Source organism: Nyctibius grandis, chromosome 5, assembly GCF_013368605.1.
Source record: "Nyctibius grandis isolate bNycGra1 chromosome 5, bNycGra1.pri, whole genome shotgun sequence".
NCBI classification, from domain to species: Eukaryota; Metazoa; Chordata; class Aves; order Nyctibiiformes; family Nyctibiidae; genus Nyctibius; species Nyctibius grandis.
Window position 1 is genome coordinate 54,643,760 of NC_090662.1, and position 17,896 is coordinate 54,661,655.

Sequence of the window (17,896 nt, forward strand, 5' to 3'; positions counted from 1 at the left end):
TGTGGTGGCGGCTGGCTCTAACACACCTGCTTTACCTCCTCCAACCCAAGTGCATGTCACCAGCTGAGAGTCACTCCTGCAATGCTGACGCACAACCAGGAACATGGGGTTGCTGGCAGCCAGCCCTAGCCCCTGTCATGGACCCCTGGCCACTGCTTCCATCTAGCCTCCTGCATTGGAAACAGGGATGGTTGAAGACTCCACCATGCTTCCTTCAGTGGCAGGGAGGTACTTGCTATTTAGGTGCAGGTGAGATATGAGGACAGCATGGGGATGTTCTGGGCAGAGCTGCTGCAGCTTCTGGTGCTGCTGCCACTACTTTGATCCCCAAAATTCTGGCACCCACCTCTGCTTTCCTCTTGCCAGGAGCAGCATGGTCCAGAGACGGGCAGCTTGGCCTCTGGTGAAGTTGCCAGCTTTGCCTCCATCAGCAACACCTTGTCTGTAAGGCCAGAGGGGTATTTCTGGAAGAAAAGACCCTTTTGTGGATGCTGCTGCCAACTCTGATTATGACCGGGTCTGTTTTCCTGCCACTGATTTTTGTCACACAGGGGGACTGGTCAAGGCATTGCTAGTCCTGGAGTTGTCAAGCAATAAATCTACTCTTCAGGTGGGCAGGGCAAGATGTCCTGTTCTTATACATGTAATAGATGGGATTAAACAGACAAGCCAGGCAGGCTGCTTCCATGAACTCACTCAGTTGCAAAGACTTACTGTCTGAACAAGCGTTTCTCTCTGAGAAGGGCTTGGCTGGCCATCTTGTTGCTGTGAAGTGATCTTATATGGATGAAGGGATATCCAGTTTGCCTGCTCATGGTAAAGGGAGATTTCTCCTTCCAGTCAAAATTCCCTCACAGAAATCTCCCCTCACAGGGGGGTTGGAACTAGATGATCTTTAAGGTCCCTGCCAACCCAAGCCATTCTATGGGCAGATATGCCCTACAGAAGCTAATCGCTTTCCTTCATAAAACCATCAGTGCCCAGACCCAAGACTAGGACTGGGGTCAGACAAGATGCCGTAACCAGCATCTGCCACTGGAGCCATCCCATTTCCCTGCAGTGCTTGAGTTGGCTGGGACTGTGGGCTTCTCTGCTCACACCCTCCAGCTTTCACGATGCTACATTAACTAACTAGCCATTGCAAACATAGTTTTAATTGCATTAAAATAAAATTAAGCTAAAAATATGTCAAGCAGGTAAAACTGCAAAGTTTTAAATTGAAATGGAGATACTGGAGGCTCTTAGTCTCCAAGTGATTCCAAAGGAGGAGTCTGTCCCTGCCATCTCCTCCAGCCACCGGGAGATGGGTGCTGCTGCAGCATGGTGCCCTGGCAGTCACTGATTAACCACCCGCCTGGGGAGCTGCTGCCCACGCTGCGGGTTATGCCTCGACCCCTTGGCTGCTCATTTCTGATGCTTGACTTCACTCTGTGGTGTTTTTATAGACCTTTTGCCACAGCACTTGTTTCCCACAGACTTTTTTTTTTTTCCTTTACGTTTCAAATGTGGTGAGTGAGTCTGATTTCCACTATCCCTGGCTTGCTTTTTTTGGGTAACTCTGCAGCTCAGCCATCAGGCCTGTATGGATGCAAGGATCTGGCCAGCTTTGAAAATATTTAAGTACAATTCCCCTTCTTATGATAAGAGCTTATAAGCCTCCCAAAATAGAGGTGAAATGGGATTTCTGTGAGCCATCCATGCTACTTGGCTTTTTACCATATGGTGAATATTATCCCCCAGAGAGGAAAATATCCCCCATGGCAGCTTCTCCCTACCCAGCTCTGCCTTCGCTGTGCTCTCTAGTGCAGGCACAAAGTCTGCATTGCCAGTGGCGTAAGAAGTAACAGGAGATTAAGATGTTGAAATCATATTATATTTATTACATACATGAGATATAAAAACAAATTACCAAAATAGTATCATTTTTTTTGTGAGTCCACAGGACCTTGAAAGAAAAATACATACGTAAAGTGGATTGGTAGACTTGTGATTTTGCTGGTGTTGTACGTCTTCCTTTTCTTTCCCCTCACACTCATGAACAAAATACACTCTACGTAATGTGGTTTAAAGATGCTTTACAGAAAAGATACATTTTAGCGCTGAAAACTGCAGTAAACTGTGCAATATTCCATATTGGTGTTAATGAGGAAGTATAATGGATGTATATATTGCAAACAATAACACAGAAGAAAACAAATAAAATGTTCAGTTTTAAATACTAACATAAAAATAAAATAAACTCCAGGCCCACCGTGAATCACTGGGTTGTGATAACGCGAATGCGAGTCGTTTCCATTCTCCGCATCCACTCCTTTTCCTGCAGGCAGTTTTTCTCCTCTGGCAATTGCATTTTTTGTCTCAAAGGCTCTTCTTCTTCTTATGCTGCTTGCAAAGTCTTGCTGGAGTCCTGCCCGTGGGGTCCAAGTGCTGGTCTGAAGCTGGGGCTTCAGTGCAAATACTTTATCTTTCAGATTGTATCCTCAGATACTCTGAGTGGCCAGTGCCAGGCTGGCCGTTCCCTTTATACCATTAACACCATCCAACTGGGGGGATCTTCAGGAGTGCTTCTGTTTCAGGGAGCTTTTTTCACATGCCACCTTCAACCTCCTCTTTCCCCAACACAATTAGACTTCCCGCACCGTGAAGTGGCAGGTAGTAAAGTGCTTTATACAATGAAATATTTACACTAGGGCTAGGTTCATTTTTTAACACTTCAAGGACAAAAGTTCAGAGGCGCTGCACGCTCCGGTGTCGGCTCTTCTCTGTGGCTGTGTGGTGGATGGAGAGCCGGCCTCTGCCCTGCGCCGCGCTTCTGCCAAGGCAGAGGGATTCGATTCACTTGGGCAGCTCCATTCTCACCAGCACTTGCAGAGAATGTAGCCCCCGAAACCTTCAGTGGGGTGACCAGGTTAAAAGCACGCGGTGCTTGATTCTCTTTGACAGGTGCCATGTCCTAACCCGAGGGGGTGTTTTAAAAGAGCAGTTATCGCTGCCACGCTGCTGCCAGTGCCTGCCCACCCCTGCAGCCCTCACCTTCCCCACAGCATCCTCTGGGAGCTTCTGGAAGTCACTCAGCACCCATGCTGGCGGCATGGCAGCGGTGTTTTGCTTCTCAGCTGTAGCTCGTGGGCATGCTTTCCCTCTCTAGGGTGGCAATTTAGTCTAGGGCGATCAGTAGCTTCATAGGAGTTGCTCCAACATCGCACTGGAGCGAGACAAGCATCTGCCCTTCCTTTTGTTTTCCTCAACATAATGACAAGATGGGCTCAGGCAAGCACCTGGCAAGGAAGCTACAGGCGAGTGAATGAACATTGGCCAGGAAGGGTTAAATTAGCGCCTACAACTCTGAATGCCTCGCTACACATTTTGGCAATATTTTCTTACATTCCAGTTTTCATCATAGAGGTCTTCTCTCTGTGAAGGCTGTTGCATTTTGTGCATAAGGAAATGCCCTTAGGTGGTCACGCACCTCTAGTTGCAGTCTCTTTTCAAAATCTCCAGGACCTTTCTTCCGAGAGTTGACTTCCACTGATGGACAAAACTTTTCATGTTGACAATGAGTCTGCCCGTTCGGATGTCCTCGTGTCCTGCCACGAGGTACTCCAAGCCTGCAAACCAGCAAAGTAGTCAGGGACTGCACAGTACTACGCTCATGAGACCTACTGACGCTGCAAAGTCAGCCTGGTTATCTAGACTGGTGTAAAAAAGCACTTGTGCAAAGAAATATTTATACATATAGATTCTTTCATATGTGTATACCTACAACTCTATTTGTATCATCAGTGGAAAAACGACCTCTGTGGCACATCTGTCAGTGACATACAGCATACAAACTTTGATTTTGTTGGCTTCTAAATATAAATGGAAGCTGAGGTCTGGGGTACACCAATGCACGCAGTATGGGCAACAAACAGGAAGAGCTAGAAGCCACCGTACAGCAGGAAGGTTATGATGTGGTTGCCATCACAGAAACGTGGTGGGATGACTCTCATGACTGGAGTGCAGCTATGGATGGCTATAGGCTCTTTAAGAGGGACAGGCGAAGCAGGAGAGGCGGTGGGGTAGCGCTATATGTTAGGGAGTGCTTGGACTGTGTTGAAATTGAGGAAGATGGTGAGGATGACAAGGTTGAATGTTTATGGGTGAAGATCAGGGGGAAGGTCAGCAGGGAGGACATTACGGTGGGAGTCTGTTATAGACCATCCAACCAGGATGAGCAGGCGGACGAGGCGTTTTACAAGCAGCTGTCAGAAGCCGCCCGGTCGCCGGCCCTTGTACTCGTGGGCAACTTCAACTTGCCGGATGTCTGCTGGAAATACAACATGGCAGAGAGGAAGCAATCTAGGAGGTTCCTTGAATGTGTAGAGGACAACTTCCTCATGCAAGTGGTAAATGAGCCCACTAGAGGAGGGGCCCTGCTTGACCTGTTGTTTGTGAACAGAGAAGGACTAGTGGGAGATGTGAGGGTCGGTGGCCGTCTTGGGAGTAGCGACCACGAAATGTTAGAGTTTTCAATAGCGGGGGAAGTAAGGAGGGGCAAGAGTAGAACTCCTGCCTTAGATTTCCGGCGGGCTGACTTTAGCCTGTTTAAGAGGCTGGTGGACCGAGTCCCTTGGGAGTCGGTCCTGAAGGGCAAAGGAGTCAAGGAAGGCTGGACATGCTTCAAAAGGGAATTGCTAAATATTCAGGAGCAGGCTGTCCCAGTCTGTAGGAAGGCAAGCTGTCGGGGAAAAAGACCGGCCTGGTTAAACAGGGAACTTAGGCTAGAACTTAAGGAAAAAAAGAGAGCCTACTTGCTCTGGAAGAAGGGTCGGGTAACTTGGGAGGTCTATAGGGACGTGGCCAGGTCGTGTAGGGAGAAGATTAGAAGGGCCAAAGCTCAATTAGAGCTCGATTTGGCTGCTACAGTCAAAGATAACAAAAAAAGCTTTTACAAATACATCAACAGCAAAAGGAGGGTCAAGGAGAGCCTCCACCACTTGCTGAATGAGGAGGGTAGTGTAGTGTCAGGGGATGAGGAAAAGGCAGAGGTGCTCAATGCCTTCTTTGCCTCGGTCTTTAATGTCAAGACCAGTTGTCCTCAGGAGACTCGGCCCCCAGAGCCTGAAGTTAGGGACGGGGGGCTGTGTGAACCTCCCGTAATCCAGGAGGAGACGGTTAGTGACCTGCTGTGCCAGCTGGACACCCACAAGGTTATGGGCCCAGATGGGATTCACCCCAGAGTAATGAAGGAACTGGCAAATGAACTTGCCAAACCACTCTCTATTATCTACCGGCAGTCCTGGTTAACTGGAGAAGTTCCAGCTGACTGGAAATTAGCAAATGTAACGTCCACCTACAAGAAGGGTCGGAAGGATGATCCAGGGAACTATAGGCCTGTCAGCCTGACCTCGGTGCCAGGCAAGGTGATGGAACAGGTCATCCTGAGTGCCATTACACAGCACATGCAGGACAATCGGGGCATCGGGGCCAGCCAACATGGATTCATGAAAGGCAGGTCCTGCTTGACCAACCTGGTCTCTTTCTATGACAAAGTGACCCGCTTAGTAGATGAGGGCAGGGCTGTGGATGTAGTCTATCTAGACTTCAGTAAGGCATTCGACACTGTCTCCCACAGCATCCTCCTGGACAAACTGGCTGCCCGGGGCTTGGATGGGTGGACTCTTAAATGGGTTAAAAACTGGCTGGATGGCCGAGCCCAGAGAGTGGTGGTGAATGGGGCAAAGTCCAACTGGCGGCCGGTCACTAGCGGTGTTCCCCAGGGCTCAGTTCTGGGGCCGGTGCTGTTCAATATCTTTATAGATGATCTAGACGTAGGGATTGAGTGCACCCTCAGTAAATTTGCAGATGACACCAAGCTGGGTGGGAGTGTTGATCTGCTGGAAGGTAGGAAGGCCCTACAGAGGGATTTGGACAGGTTAGATAGATGGGCCGAGACCAACGGCATGAGGTTCAACAAGAACAAGTGCCGGGTCTTACACTTTGGCCACAACAACCCCATGCAGCTCTACAGGCTGGGGGAAGAGTGGTTAGAAAGCGGCCCGGTGGAAAGAGACCTGGGGGTGCTGATCGACAGCCGGCTAAACATGAGCCAGCAGTGTGCCCAGGTGGCCAAGAAGGCCAATGGCATCCTGGCCTCTATTAGGAATAGTGTAGCCAGCCGGTCTAGGGAAGTGATCATTCCTCTCTACTCGGCACTGGTGAGGCCGCACCTTGAGTACTGTGTCCAGTTGTGGGCCCCGCACTTCAAGAAAGACGTTGAGGTGTTGGAGTGAGTCCAGAGGAGGGCGACCAAGCTGGTGAAGGGTCTGGAGGGTCTGACCTACGAGGAACGGCTGAGGGAGCTGGGGTTGTTTAGCCTGGAGAAGAGGAGGCTCCGAGGTGACCTTATTGCAGTCTACAACTACCTGAAGGGAGGTTGTAGTGAAGTGGGAGTCGGCCTCTTCTCCCGGGCAACTAGCGATAGCACAAGAGGACACAGCCTCAAGCTTCGCCAGGGGAGGTTCAGGTTGGACACCAGGAAGAATTTCTTTACAGAAAAGGTTATTAGACATTGGAATGGGCTGCCCGGGGAGGTGGTGGAGTCACCATCTCTGGATGTGTTTAAGAAAAGACTGGACATGGCACTTAGTGCCATGGTGTAGTTGACATGGTGGTGTCAGGGGAATGGTTGGACTCGATGATCCCAGAGGTCTCTTCCAACCTGATTGATTCTGTGATTCTGTGACTCTGTGATTTGTGAACTGCTATTACCTTCATTTGCCAGCCACCTGCCTTGACCCTCCCTGAATACACCTGGGCCTGGAAATTGGTTGGTTCAGTGTGTTCCAGCAATGACAGCGCAGGATGGCCCAGTGCTGGTGTGTTGCTCAAAACAGCCGGCGCCCCCTTGCAGGCAAAGGCACGCCAGACCCTGACGAGAGGCAATACTAGATTTGCCAGTGCAAGCACCCCAGAAGAGCCTGAGGGGGTGGCAGTCACACGGAGAAGAGCTGCATCAACTTCTGCCTCCACCAGATGTTATAGAGACATGACAGCAGCCTCTGGCGAAGCCTCGCTTGGTGTCCAGAAGCTGCCAGAGAACGGGATGGAGAACAGCCCCGCAGCTCCTCACCACAGGGCTCGCCCCAGGCATCCAGGTCTGCGTCTGGCTTTCGGGGCACGACTAAAAAAGAGTTTGGAGCCAGGCAATGACTGCTAAGCAGGGGGACGAAGTGAAGCCTTTGGCTTGAATTATCTAAAGAAACACTGCCACAGATCCCAACAGCCTAAATGGGCCATGAATGTGCCACAAATGGGGATAACAAGGAGGATAATCCCTCCCACAGCAGGAGGAGCTCCCTGCTGGGGCCAGCATCATGCTGCAGCATACTTGGGGTACAGCAAGAATAAGACACCCCCTCGCCCCGTACCTCCTCCTCCTCACACTAGTCTGGGGAGCAGCACGTGGCGGTACGAACTAGCCTGGGGGAGACGGGTGTCCCTCCAGTGCTCTCTGTCACCCCGCTCCATCCTGGCCACAGCAGGGAGTCTGCATGTGTTTTCTTGGGTTTTCATTTTGTAGTCAGAATAAAGGGAGAGTGCCCCCTAGTTAAAGGTCAAGCATGTTTTTCTTTAATTCAATACAATTTGTTATCTACTTCATCTGAGCTTTTGGGCACACACATCCTCTCTTCTGCCAAGCAAACACAGGATATGTGTATGGCAGTATCAGCCTTTGCAAGACGTTCATTTTGGCCATGTCAATCCTGCTGTTATAAACGTTGCTTTTCAAGGGCTCCTAAATCTATCTCCCTTGAGAGAGAAATGTGGCATGTGCCCTCAGACAGCAAACAAATATTGCCGCAGTTGCTGATTGGGTAGGGCTTTCTAGATTTTCAACCTGATGTTACAGAAGTGTAAAATTAAAATGAATTAAACGACTGAGATGCCGCAAGCCAGGAATTGAGGCTGTGTGTTTTGCCCTGCGTTGCTGTCAGGCCTCTCTCTGCTTATTTTTGTCTGTGCCTGGCAGAGCCGAGAAGGGGAAGGGGCTCCTGTTTCCCTCCGGACAGGTGAGACCTTTAAACCTTTCTGGTGAGTGCCACCCCAGAAGTCCAACCTGCCTCTGTGGATGTGTGTGGAGGGGAAGGTGTGCAAGGGTAGAGAATATTCCCTCGTAGGAACTTAAGCTCATTTATCATCTGAAAACAGCCCATGGAGATTTGATAAATGCTTGGAGTTTTTATTTCTTGCCAGAGCCTTTAAGATCCTGCCCTCCTTTTGGTGTCCCTTTAGTGCTGTGAAACAGAATAAGAATATGTCTGTCTGTCTTTTATTTTTATCTTTGATCTCCTCTATGTTTTTGGGAGATGTGATTTCCATTATAGCTATATGTCAGGAAATTGTTTTATGTCAGCTTGCCGCTTTATCTGGCTGTTGTTGGTTTATTCATCTGGACATCATAAGCTCTTACTCTGAGAGAGGGTTAAATCTGCTAATATAGAACTGCCAGCCATTCAGAAATGAGTAGCTAAAGACAATAATGAGATTTAAAAAAATATCTGGGATCCTTTTTTTTCCCCTTTGAAATGACTGAATCTTTAAGATGCACTGAGCTGATGTTTTCAAGTTTCCCATTAGGACCAAACTTCACTTCTTTCCAACATGAAAGCTGAGATTAATTTACACTTACGGGACTCCAGCAGCTGCACTTCAAGACAATACCGAACTTTGCAGTGTAAATTATGAGAGCTGGCAAGGGAGTAACACCTGATGTGTCAGACACCTGGATTGTCCCTAAAGACAATTGCACCTCCACCCTTCCATTGATCTCCAAGTGATCTTCATGGATTCTGTGATTACTGCTGTCTTTTCCCCTGCTGGGGAAAATCAGTGAAACTCCTCTGAAGTTAGTGGAGTCGCAAAGCTGTGTGTCAGCTGCGGGGCTGCCCTGCATGCCTGGTGTCTGACAGCTTTCACGGTGTTCCTCCAGGTTCATATTAAGGCAGCCACATCTGGGCTTTCTTGCTTGCCTTTGCATTACGTATGGAAAAATATAAAACAGCTGTATCTATTTAATTACAGATTTATGGTGTTTTACCGATATCCAAAGTCTTACTGCACTTAAATGGTAAAGTCCTGCGTAACGCTGCTGATTCATCTGACCCTTGCCTCTGACAACACTTCCTGACTACAGCTGTGCTATCATGGCAGCTTGCCTTCAAAGCCAAAGACGGTCACTCCAGTGGAGATGAAAGAAGATTGCAAACATCTCATCAATGAATAACCTTTCTGCCTGATCCGGCCTTGCAGACAGCCCTTTCCTCCCGAAGTTCCTAATGCTGCATATGTAAAGGACACCTCAGCACTGAAGCTGATGTTTCGATCGGTGATTTCCAAGTCATATGTGCACGGAAAGAAAATGCTTTATCTGAATTAGATGATAACTGTTGGTTTATCTCAGAGTTGTAAAGAAAGGTGCGTCAGCTGGAGCTTAGTTTTGCTCTGTGGAAGAAAACCCTGAGACTGCATCTCCTCGTCCATGCCAGAGACTGCATGCACTGCTTAGCCACCACAGCTTATACTCCATTTCAGTGAAAGATGAGAAAAAACTCTGAAGCCAAAGCTGCCCTCTCACTGCATAAGAGAATCTCTTCCAGATCTTGTAGATGTAAATTAGTGTTACTTTCAAAGAAACATCTTCCCTTGAGTTTAGATTAGAACTTCAGTACAATATCACAACTCAAATTAGATTTAAATGTGTGTTTATGGATTCAAATTAGCATTAGTTTTGAAAAGATACGTCATGTAGTTGTGGTGTGATATGAACCCCCCTCCCTCTGGGAACAGACTGAGACTGGTAAAGCTGTAAGACTGTTGTTATGCTTCATAAAGAGAATCGTATGTTTGAAAGTCTATAGAATGAACCAAGTTTTTCTCTACTAAATTCAAATTTAATGGAGATTGCTGTTGGAATCCCAATGACATAACAGCCAATAATTTAACCAACATTGGGCTGCAATCTCAGCTCATTGGCATGAGGGAACAGAGGGGTGGGAATGAAATCTGTGTAAATGTGGTGGGGATGTACTGCTCAGGGAGTCAAACCTACCAGGATTGAGGATAGGACAAGTGCAGCCTCTGTTAGTCCAGGATTCAGGGTAGAGCGTCCTCTTGCCCCGGAGGATCTTCAGCTTTGTAGATTTCAAGACTTTCTTGATCTTCACATTGACTTCTGCATGGGAGCCTTTGTCATGAGCTGACAAGATCTTTGTCTTGATCACTGGGAAGACACAAATTCAAACCCAGGAATATATAAACTACTTACAATAGTCATGTTGTTTTCTTTTTTTTACCTAATGCAGGTGTCTGGGTGAAGCAGTGAGGGCAATTACTTGGTTACAGTGCAGTTAGCCCAATGGTCCTGGCTGGGAAGCCCAGGGTCAGTGCAGCTGCCGGGGGAGTGCATATGTCCCCATACAGATGGGCAGGAATGCTGCTGGTTGGTTTGGCCACGGCCCCTGGACCTGCCACACAGGCAGAGGGAGAGGTCCAATGATCTGATTTTCAAAACTTATGAGAGCCCCATCTTCCCCTGGAGCTCAGCAAAGACTTTGGCTTCCTTAGCACTTTTGGAAATCAATTGGAAAGCCTTTTAGGGATGGACCTGGAGGCTTTGCTGGCATCAGCCCGGGCAGGCCAGGCAGCAGGCAGGGGTGTGAGGTGTTGCCCCCATCCCACCCTGGTGAGCACTCCTGCTGTTGGTCCTCCCACTTTGCAGAACCACCAAATCCAAATGCAGTGGCATAGACTGAGACGTTGGTGGGGACTAAGGCAAATTGTGGAGTATTTTGAGCTCACAGATACCCACAGGCACAGTCCTGTCGCCTGGTATCCCACCTGCTGAGCCCCTGCATGGTGGAGGCTTGGGTCCCACGCGAGAGCCTCCCCCCAACTGTGCTGATACCTACACTGGTAGGTATCACCATATGGCAGTGCTTTATTCAGTGCTGCACATTAGGAAGCTCAGGGAAACCTCTCCTCCTGCTGGCCTCCTGAAGCTCATGGTGAGCCCCGTAATTCATCTGTCTCTCCAGTTTAGCTGACACCTTTGCATGTTGAGTGATGAAAGGGTGGGAAGCCTGAGTGTGCTTTAGATAAGATTTACAAACTTGGGGCTTTTGTGACTTTTTTTTTTTTTAATTTCTTATCTTTTGCAAGATTAAGCATGGTCCCTATCACGGCCAGGGAGCAAAGCAAAGCACAATAAGATTTTTTCCTAATATCGCTAAGCCAGGGCTATATTTCAACAGCTGGTGGCCCCTTGAACTTCCCTTTGTAGGTTGCTCCGCAGCCTGCACAGGTTGGGGTTATCTCTCTGTGCATTTTCAGCTTCAGTGTGAGACAAAAACAGGTGCAAGAGACCCCTGGAAGACTGTGAAGGAAGGGAGTGCTACACAGAGCATTCCTTGCTCTGCTGCGATATGAAGGAGGTGGTTCACTGGCACACACCGGAGAGGTCTTGGGAAACAAAGTGCCTCTTCTCATTCATTTAAATCCAATAGACACATAGACAATATACATCACCCCATTGCAACAGCTGAACTTTACTGACAGGGGGGAGCTCCCAGTAGCAGCCGGAGTTGTTTTCTCCATGTAGTGGCTTGTGTGGTGATCACTATCCCTCCTTACATTCAGTGTAATTCAGATTTAGTGATTTCTAGACCATTTTTGGGGAACCTGGTCTACAGACAGAGTTTCAGTGACACGGTTTTGGTAACAGTACTTTCTAGCCTGCCTTGGACCTAGACAACCTCTTAGGGACCCTTCCAGCTCTTGTCCTCCCATGATTTCGGCACAAGAGTATTTCAGTAGCAAGAGAGGTGGGTAACAGAGCAAGATGCTTCATCCACCTTGACTTGGCACCATGGTATCTATACATTTTGGAAAAGTCAAAGATCTGCCCCCAGACTAAGTAGCCCATGGGTTTACAGGGATGGAGCGGTGCACACTGCAGCACCTCTCACGCTTTACACTCTTGCACCGCCTCGCAGCACCTCTCTTTACGCCCCTGCCACCTCACCCAAAACTTACCATAGGTGTACTTCATCCCGCAGAAGGCCTTGGGATTCCCTAAAACTTGCTCTTTACATTCGCATTTACCTGAGGAAAGAGAAGGAAGTAAACGGCTGTGGTTTGTACTTAAAAGATGGGAGCCTTCACAGGCAGAGCCTGAGACCTGCCAGAGGTTTTCATGTGGTCCACAAGCCCCATGCAAAAAACCCCCTATCTTCAGATCCAGGCTGAATATACAGTCTTAGTCCAAGGGCAATTATTCCTTGTTTACAATCTGAAGGGAAGGGAAACAAAGGCCTTATTATTTTGCCCTAGGATGCAAATAACACACATGTCTTTCCCTGCGGTATTTTCCACACCATAATGTACCAGACAAAATTTTGAAAGGAAATTTTGCAGAGGTTAAGGCAGATTAATGTCTTCCGTGATCTTAGTACAAAGAATAACATGATATACTTATTTACGTTTAAAATGAAGTTGCCCAGACAAATAATGGAGCTTTCCCCTCAATTAACTCAATTATTGTATCTTTGAGATTTTATCATGCCGCTTTCTGAAAATGCAGGAAATGATGCTTGCCTGCTTGCATGCAGCCATGGCAAGGGAGGACGGCTTGACGCTGCGCTGCGGGGCCAGCCGGCCTCGCAGCAACCTCACGCAGCATCCGCCTCCTCCAGACTAGGGGGGAAATAACCTCCCCAGCTGAAACCATAGCTGAAATGCTAGGCAATCTCAAACTGCATCGTAAGCTGCAATTGATGCCAGTATTGTTGTCGGTATCAGGGAAATAAATTTTTATTTGGAAATTTGGGTGCTGATTGACAGCCGGCAAAACATGAGCCAGCAGTGTGCCCAGGTGGCCAAGAAGGCCAATGGCATCCTGGCCTCTATTAGGAATAGTGTAGCCAGCCAGTCTAGGGAAGTGATCGTCCCTCTGTACTCGGCACTGGTGAGGCCGCACCTTGAGTACTGTGTCCAGTTGTGGGCCCCGCACTTCAAGAAAGATGTTGAGGTGTTGGAGCGAGTCCAGAGGAGGGCGACCAAGCTGGTGAAGGGTCTGGAGGGTCTGACCTACGAGGAACGGCTGAGGGAGCTGGGGTTGTTTAGCCTGGAGAAGAGGAGGCTCCGAGGTGACCTTATTGCAGTCTACAACTACCTGAAGGGAGGTTGTAGTGAAGTGGGAGTCGGCCTCTTCTCCCGGGCAACTAGCGATAGCACAAGAGGACACAGCCTCAAGCTTCGCCAGGGGAGGTTCAGATTGGACATTAGGAAGAATTTATTTTCAGAAAGGGTTATTAGAGATTGGAATGGGCTGCCCAGGGAGGTGGTGGAGTCACCATCTCTGGATGTGTTTAAGAAAAGACTGGACATGGCACTTAGTGCCATGATCTAGTTGACAGGGTGGTGCCAGGGCAATGGTTGGACTCGGTGATCCCTGAGGTCTCTTCCAACCTGGCTGATTCTGTGATTCTGATTTCCAATTCCCTGCTTGTGAAGCGGCAAAAACCACCCTCAAAATAATGTTGCTGGTTTGTCCAACATGTAGTAGTTCTAGTGAATACAAAGACACATTTAAAACATGATGGACAAAATAGAGAGTGTTCAGCCTTGAAATTCAGAGCTGGGACTGCAAATTCAGGCAGGCAGCTCTTGCATTACTGACAACTAAATGCTGGGTGCAGGCTTTCAGTGTGGAGCATCTGCCTAAAGGGTTTGCATGTCCTCACATTGATGGGATGAGCTGTAAGGCTTCTCCAGCTTATGGAGGGGAAGGAGGTGGTCACACAGGACATTAATGGGGGAATGTCCATCCCCTCCTGCAACTGCCAGGGCACTAATTACAAGCCAGTGCAGAAGACTGTATCTGTGCTAGCTGCTGGCAGGAGGGATGGGGTAGGGAAACGCGCGAAGCTGCTGTCCTACCAGAGTGCCGGAGCGCTGAGAAGCCCTGCTCGTCCTCCCAGCCCCAGGCGGGCTCGCTCTCGTTGAGCACTGCCTGGAAAGGAGGCGCTTCATGGTGCCAGGTCACATCTGAGCTGTTGGGGGAAAAGGGAGATGGTCAGCCTTCCTCCTGGAGCCTGTGGAAAGCTAGGCTACTACCAACCTGTCCTCCAGGTACAACGTGACTGCACGTCTTGGTGGTGTTAAACACAAGGGGCAGTTTTGGAAAGGGAACAGGCTGAATGTTGTCAGAGTGGGTGATGAATCCATTTTGGGTTTAAAATGCTTTATAGGGATTTATATGCTACAAATATCCTCAGCGTGGTAAAGAAAAGCAACAGATAAGATCCAGAGAGTGGGATATTATTAAAATGTCCTCTAAACATCAGAGCCTGACTCTAAGTCCAGTGAAGAAAATGCAAGCTGAGCTGCAACAGCAACAATATTAACCCTTTGGACTCCTCTCACTCACATCGCCCGAAGGCTCACATTTTGCTCATGGAGAGGTAGCAATGGAGAAGGTTATGGAAAACACTCCATACATTAATACCAGCACCAAAAGCCAATAACCCAACCTCACCAGTGCCCTGCCACGGTGTGCCAGGCGCCCAGGTGAACTGCAGGCTCAGCTCCCACTCCATCCCCAATTCCTGACCATACCAAACCCCAAACATTTTATATAATGGATATTTTTCAGACTGTGTGCCATGTGTAAATCAGGTTGGAGCAGTGCCTTCCCTGGGATGGAGACTGTGGGGGGATTGCTGAGGCTGGGTGGGGGTGGCTGGGACCCCCCAACTCACCTGCTGCTGAGGCAGTCGCCGGTGCGGGGGTTGCAGCTGCGGGCGCAGTCACAGGGGCGGCAGCCGTAGGCACCGAAGCCCCAGTAGCTGGGGAGGCAGTGGTCACAGCGGGGCCCCGCCACGCCGGGCTTGCAGGGGCAGTCACCGGTGCTGGGGTCGCAGAAGGTGCGGGGGCCCAGGGGGAGCATGGCCGATCCCAGGGGGTGGCACGAGCAGGCTGCAGGGCACACGTCGGGGAAGAGAAAGCATCTGTGAGTGCAAAAGCTCTGCGGGATGAAGGCGCAGGAGGTGCCTGAAAAACCACCGCTCTGCCTAGGGACAATGATGTTTCTGGGCTTTTTTTTCCTCTCACTTGTATAAATCTGACCAGAATCTCCCTTTAGAAACTGTATGACTTTAACTTTTGTCAGGTATCTTAATCTGTCAACCTATCCCGGTTTCACATTATGTTTTGCCAAACAGGCCTTTATTACTTCCCTTATAGCATCTGGACTTCAGTCCAGCCAAGTACCCAGGGATGTACCTGCCTCACAATGATGTTTGAGCAGCTGTGGGTGCTTCATTGCAAAAATGAATCAGAGCATAACTGCTTTCTAAAGTAATAACAACTGTCTTGCATCCAGGAGGTTAAAAAAACTTCTCACAATGATCACTTTAATTAAAGTGGAGACTGAGCAAAAAGTACTGTCTGATTTTCTCTTAAAGCCATCATTTCAAAACATTAAAGAAAAAAGAATGAGGACACCAACAGCTCACAGATACACTTTTGCACACACTCTGGGACATGGGCTTGCAGAGTGCATGTCAGAAACACCGGCTGTTCTTTTTTCCTCCCTCACAGCCCCTTGAAGCAGAACAATGCACTGGAAGTGTACTGGGACACACTGGGAGAAATGGCCATTCTCACAAATCAGAAAAGATGCCCTAAAGTAGGTGGTGTGAAGTTTTCCTTGCCTGCTTCTCAGGATTTTTCTTTTGCATAAATGTAATTTGTGTCTGTTGCAAGACTATAATCTTTTTTTCCCCCAAAGATGTTAATCTTTCCAAAGATCAGAAATACAGTCATCAAAAGTACGAGCCAAACCTCTGACCATTTCACCTGGCCAGCAGGCAACGTGGTGCCCTGCAGGACCAGTAGCCATGTGACTCGTGCTCTCCTTCCCTCAGGGTTTAGTTCTCTGACCAGGATGTGTTATGGTCAGCCTTGTGCCTTATGGCAAAAAATTCCCTGCTGAAAGACTTTTGTCTAAAACTCCATTTACATAAAAATCGGATTTCCTGAGAAAATATCATTTGGAGGAGAAATTTTCACCAAATTCTAATACAAACATTTTTGTTTTGCAACTGTGAAGTCAATAAAGCAGAAAAGCCACTGTATGCAACACAACCTTTGTTTCTCTTAAAATACTTATTGCCGTGCACATATATTTAATTTTGCTCTGACCACATTTTTGTGGTTTCAGGGATTTGACATACCTGGAGTGTCGTTTCAAAATATTAAAGAATAGATTAATATTAGCAGTTAACTTAGAGGTGACTACGATACCAAAATCTTTGCCAACATAATCCCCAAATTTTCCCCACCCTTTCCATTCCCAAACAAATATAATTATATAAAATTAAAAGATTAGAAAGCCTCTCCCCTAACTGCGTAACTAGCTGCAGGCAGTGGACTCCAGTACCTTTAACAGCATAGTTTTCAACAGCGCTCACTGAGATTCGCATACCTTTCTCCTGAAGTCTGTGAAGTGTTTTACACCTGACACGTGTAGCCAAATGCTCTCTTTTCCTACTAGATGTGGTGGGTAATTCTGGCGTTCCTCAGCCCCTTCAGGGGAAATATCAAGCACTTAAAGCTCTTCTGTTCTCTTCTAGTCTGTGAGCTAAACTCACTGCTCAGAGAAATTTGGTCCTGTTTCGGTTGGATTTCAGCTGAGTTTTACTCTCAACCCTACTGGGGTTGGAGCTTTTTATGTTTTAGACAATGCTTTCACACAATTTTTTTTTGTAATGGAAAATTTAATGGCAGTGGCAACACCACGGTGAGGCAAGAATATGAACTTTAGAAAGGCTGTTATGAAAAATACAGCAGCAAGCTCATAGGCAATTAAAATGGCAATTAAAAATGAGAATGTAGTTGGCTATACTTTTTAACAAAAGCTCCAAAGAGATGTGTTGTAAAGGTTTGTCATTCCTACAAGGGCTGTGCACCACCTCCACGGACCCTGTCCTTCCTGGCTGCTCCCCTATGAGCTACCAAGGCACCAATCTGCTTTCCATCGGAGGCTGGTGAATTGAAGCTTATTGGTGTTGCATCTTGGGTGAAGGCCCAAGATGACACTAAGTGGCATTAATCTGGATGCTTTGGGTGGCAAATTTACAACATGGCAAACATATGTGACCTGCTACAGTGGGAACGCGCTGAGCAATGCAGAGACATAAAGTGAACCCACCACTACGCACTGAGCACAGAAATGAGACTCTAGAGCTCAAATATGAGCGCGTTGTACCAACTTTGAAAGAAATGCATGAAAATAGGACCAAGTGCTTCCATACTATGGCAATGGAAGGAAGAAAAGGACTGCAGGACTGATTATACAACATTTGGCAGCTGCAGCTACTGCTCCCTCATGGGCTGCTGCGCTGAGTGTTGGTTTTAGATCCCATTTTCCTCCTTCCACTCAATTTGCACCTCACTGTCGTACAGGTAGTAGGACACCCACCTCCAGGAAGGTGAGAGGAGCAGCTGAGCAGCAGATAAAGCAGCTACAGACAGTGTTGGATGGCACTTCATGGGGGATACATGAGTGCAGAGTGCAAGACTCTCAGTGCGAGGCTTTGGAACAGTGCTATCTCATGTGCCGTGGTCACCCCACCGGGGAGGGTGGGGGTTTCCATGGCCAAGGGAGCTCCAGTCAGAGAAGTGCTGGCTGGGCACCACTAGCCTGGGGCCAAGAGAAAAATTCCACAAGCTTGATCTTTTAGCTTTCTTTTCGATTTGTAAGCAGCATCGTTAAAATGCCAACTTACCACCCTGTACTATATAGCAATATTTTGCACGTGACTTCCACACACATATGAATTAACAGCTGCCT

At 48.1% G+C, this 17,896-nt stretch overlaps 1 protein-coding gene across 1 annotated transcript in view; it reads right to left on the bottom strand.

Moving 5' to 3' along the window:
* Positions 1–1,857: 1,857 nt before the first annotated feature.
* NTN4 (netrin 4) overlaps positions 1,858–17,896 on the bottom strand; it is a 53,050-nt gene continuing 37,011 nt past the window's right edge. The window contains exons 6-10 of the mRNA XM_068400838.1: positions 14,802–15,018; positions 13,981–14,093; positions 12,076–12,144; positions 10,094–10,264; positions 1,858–3,608 (exon numbers count right to left, since the gene is read on the bottom strand). Coding sequence (XP_068256939.1) covers positions 3,472–3,608; positions 10,094–10,264; positions 12,076–12,144; positions 13,981–14,093; positions 14,802–15,018 — 707 coding nt within the window. The 3' untranslated portion in view covers positions 1,858–3,471. The remainder of the gene's footprint in view (positions 3,609–10,093; positions 10,265–12,075; positions 12,145–13,980; positions 14,094–14,801; positions 15,019–17,896) is intronic.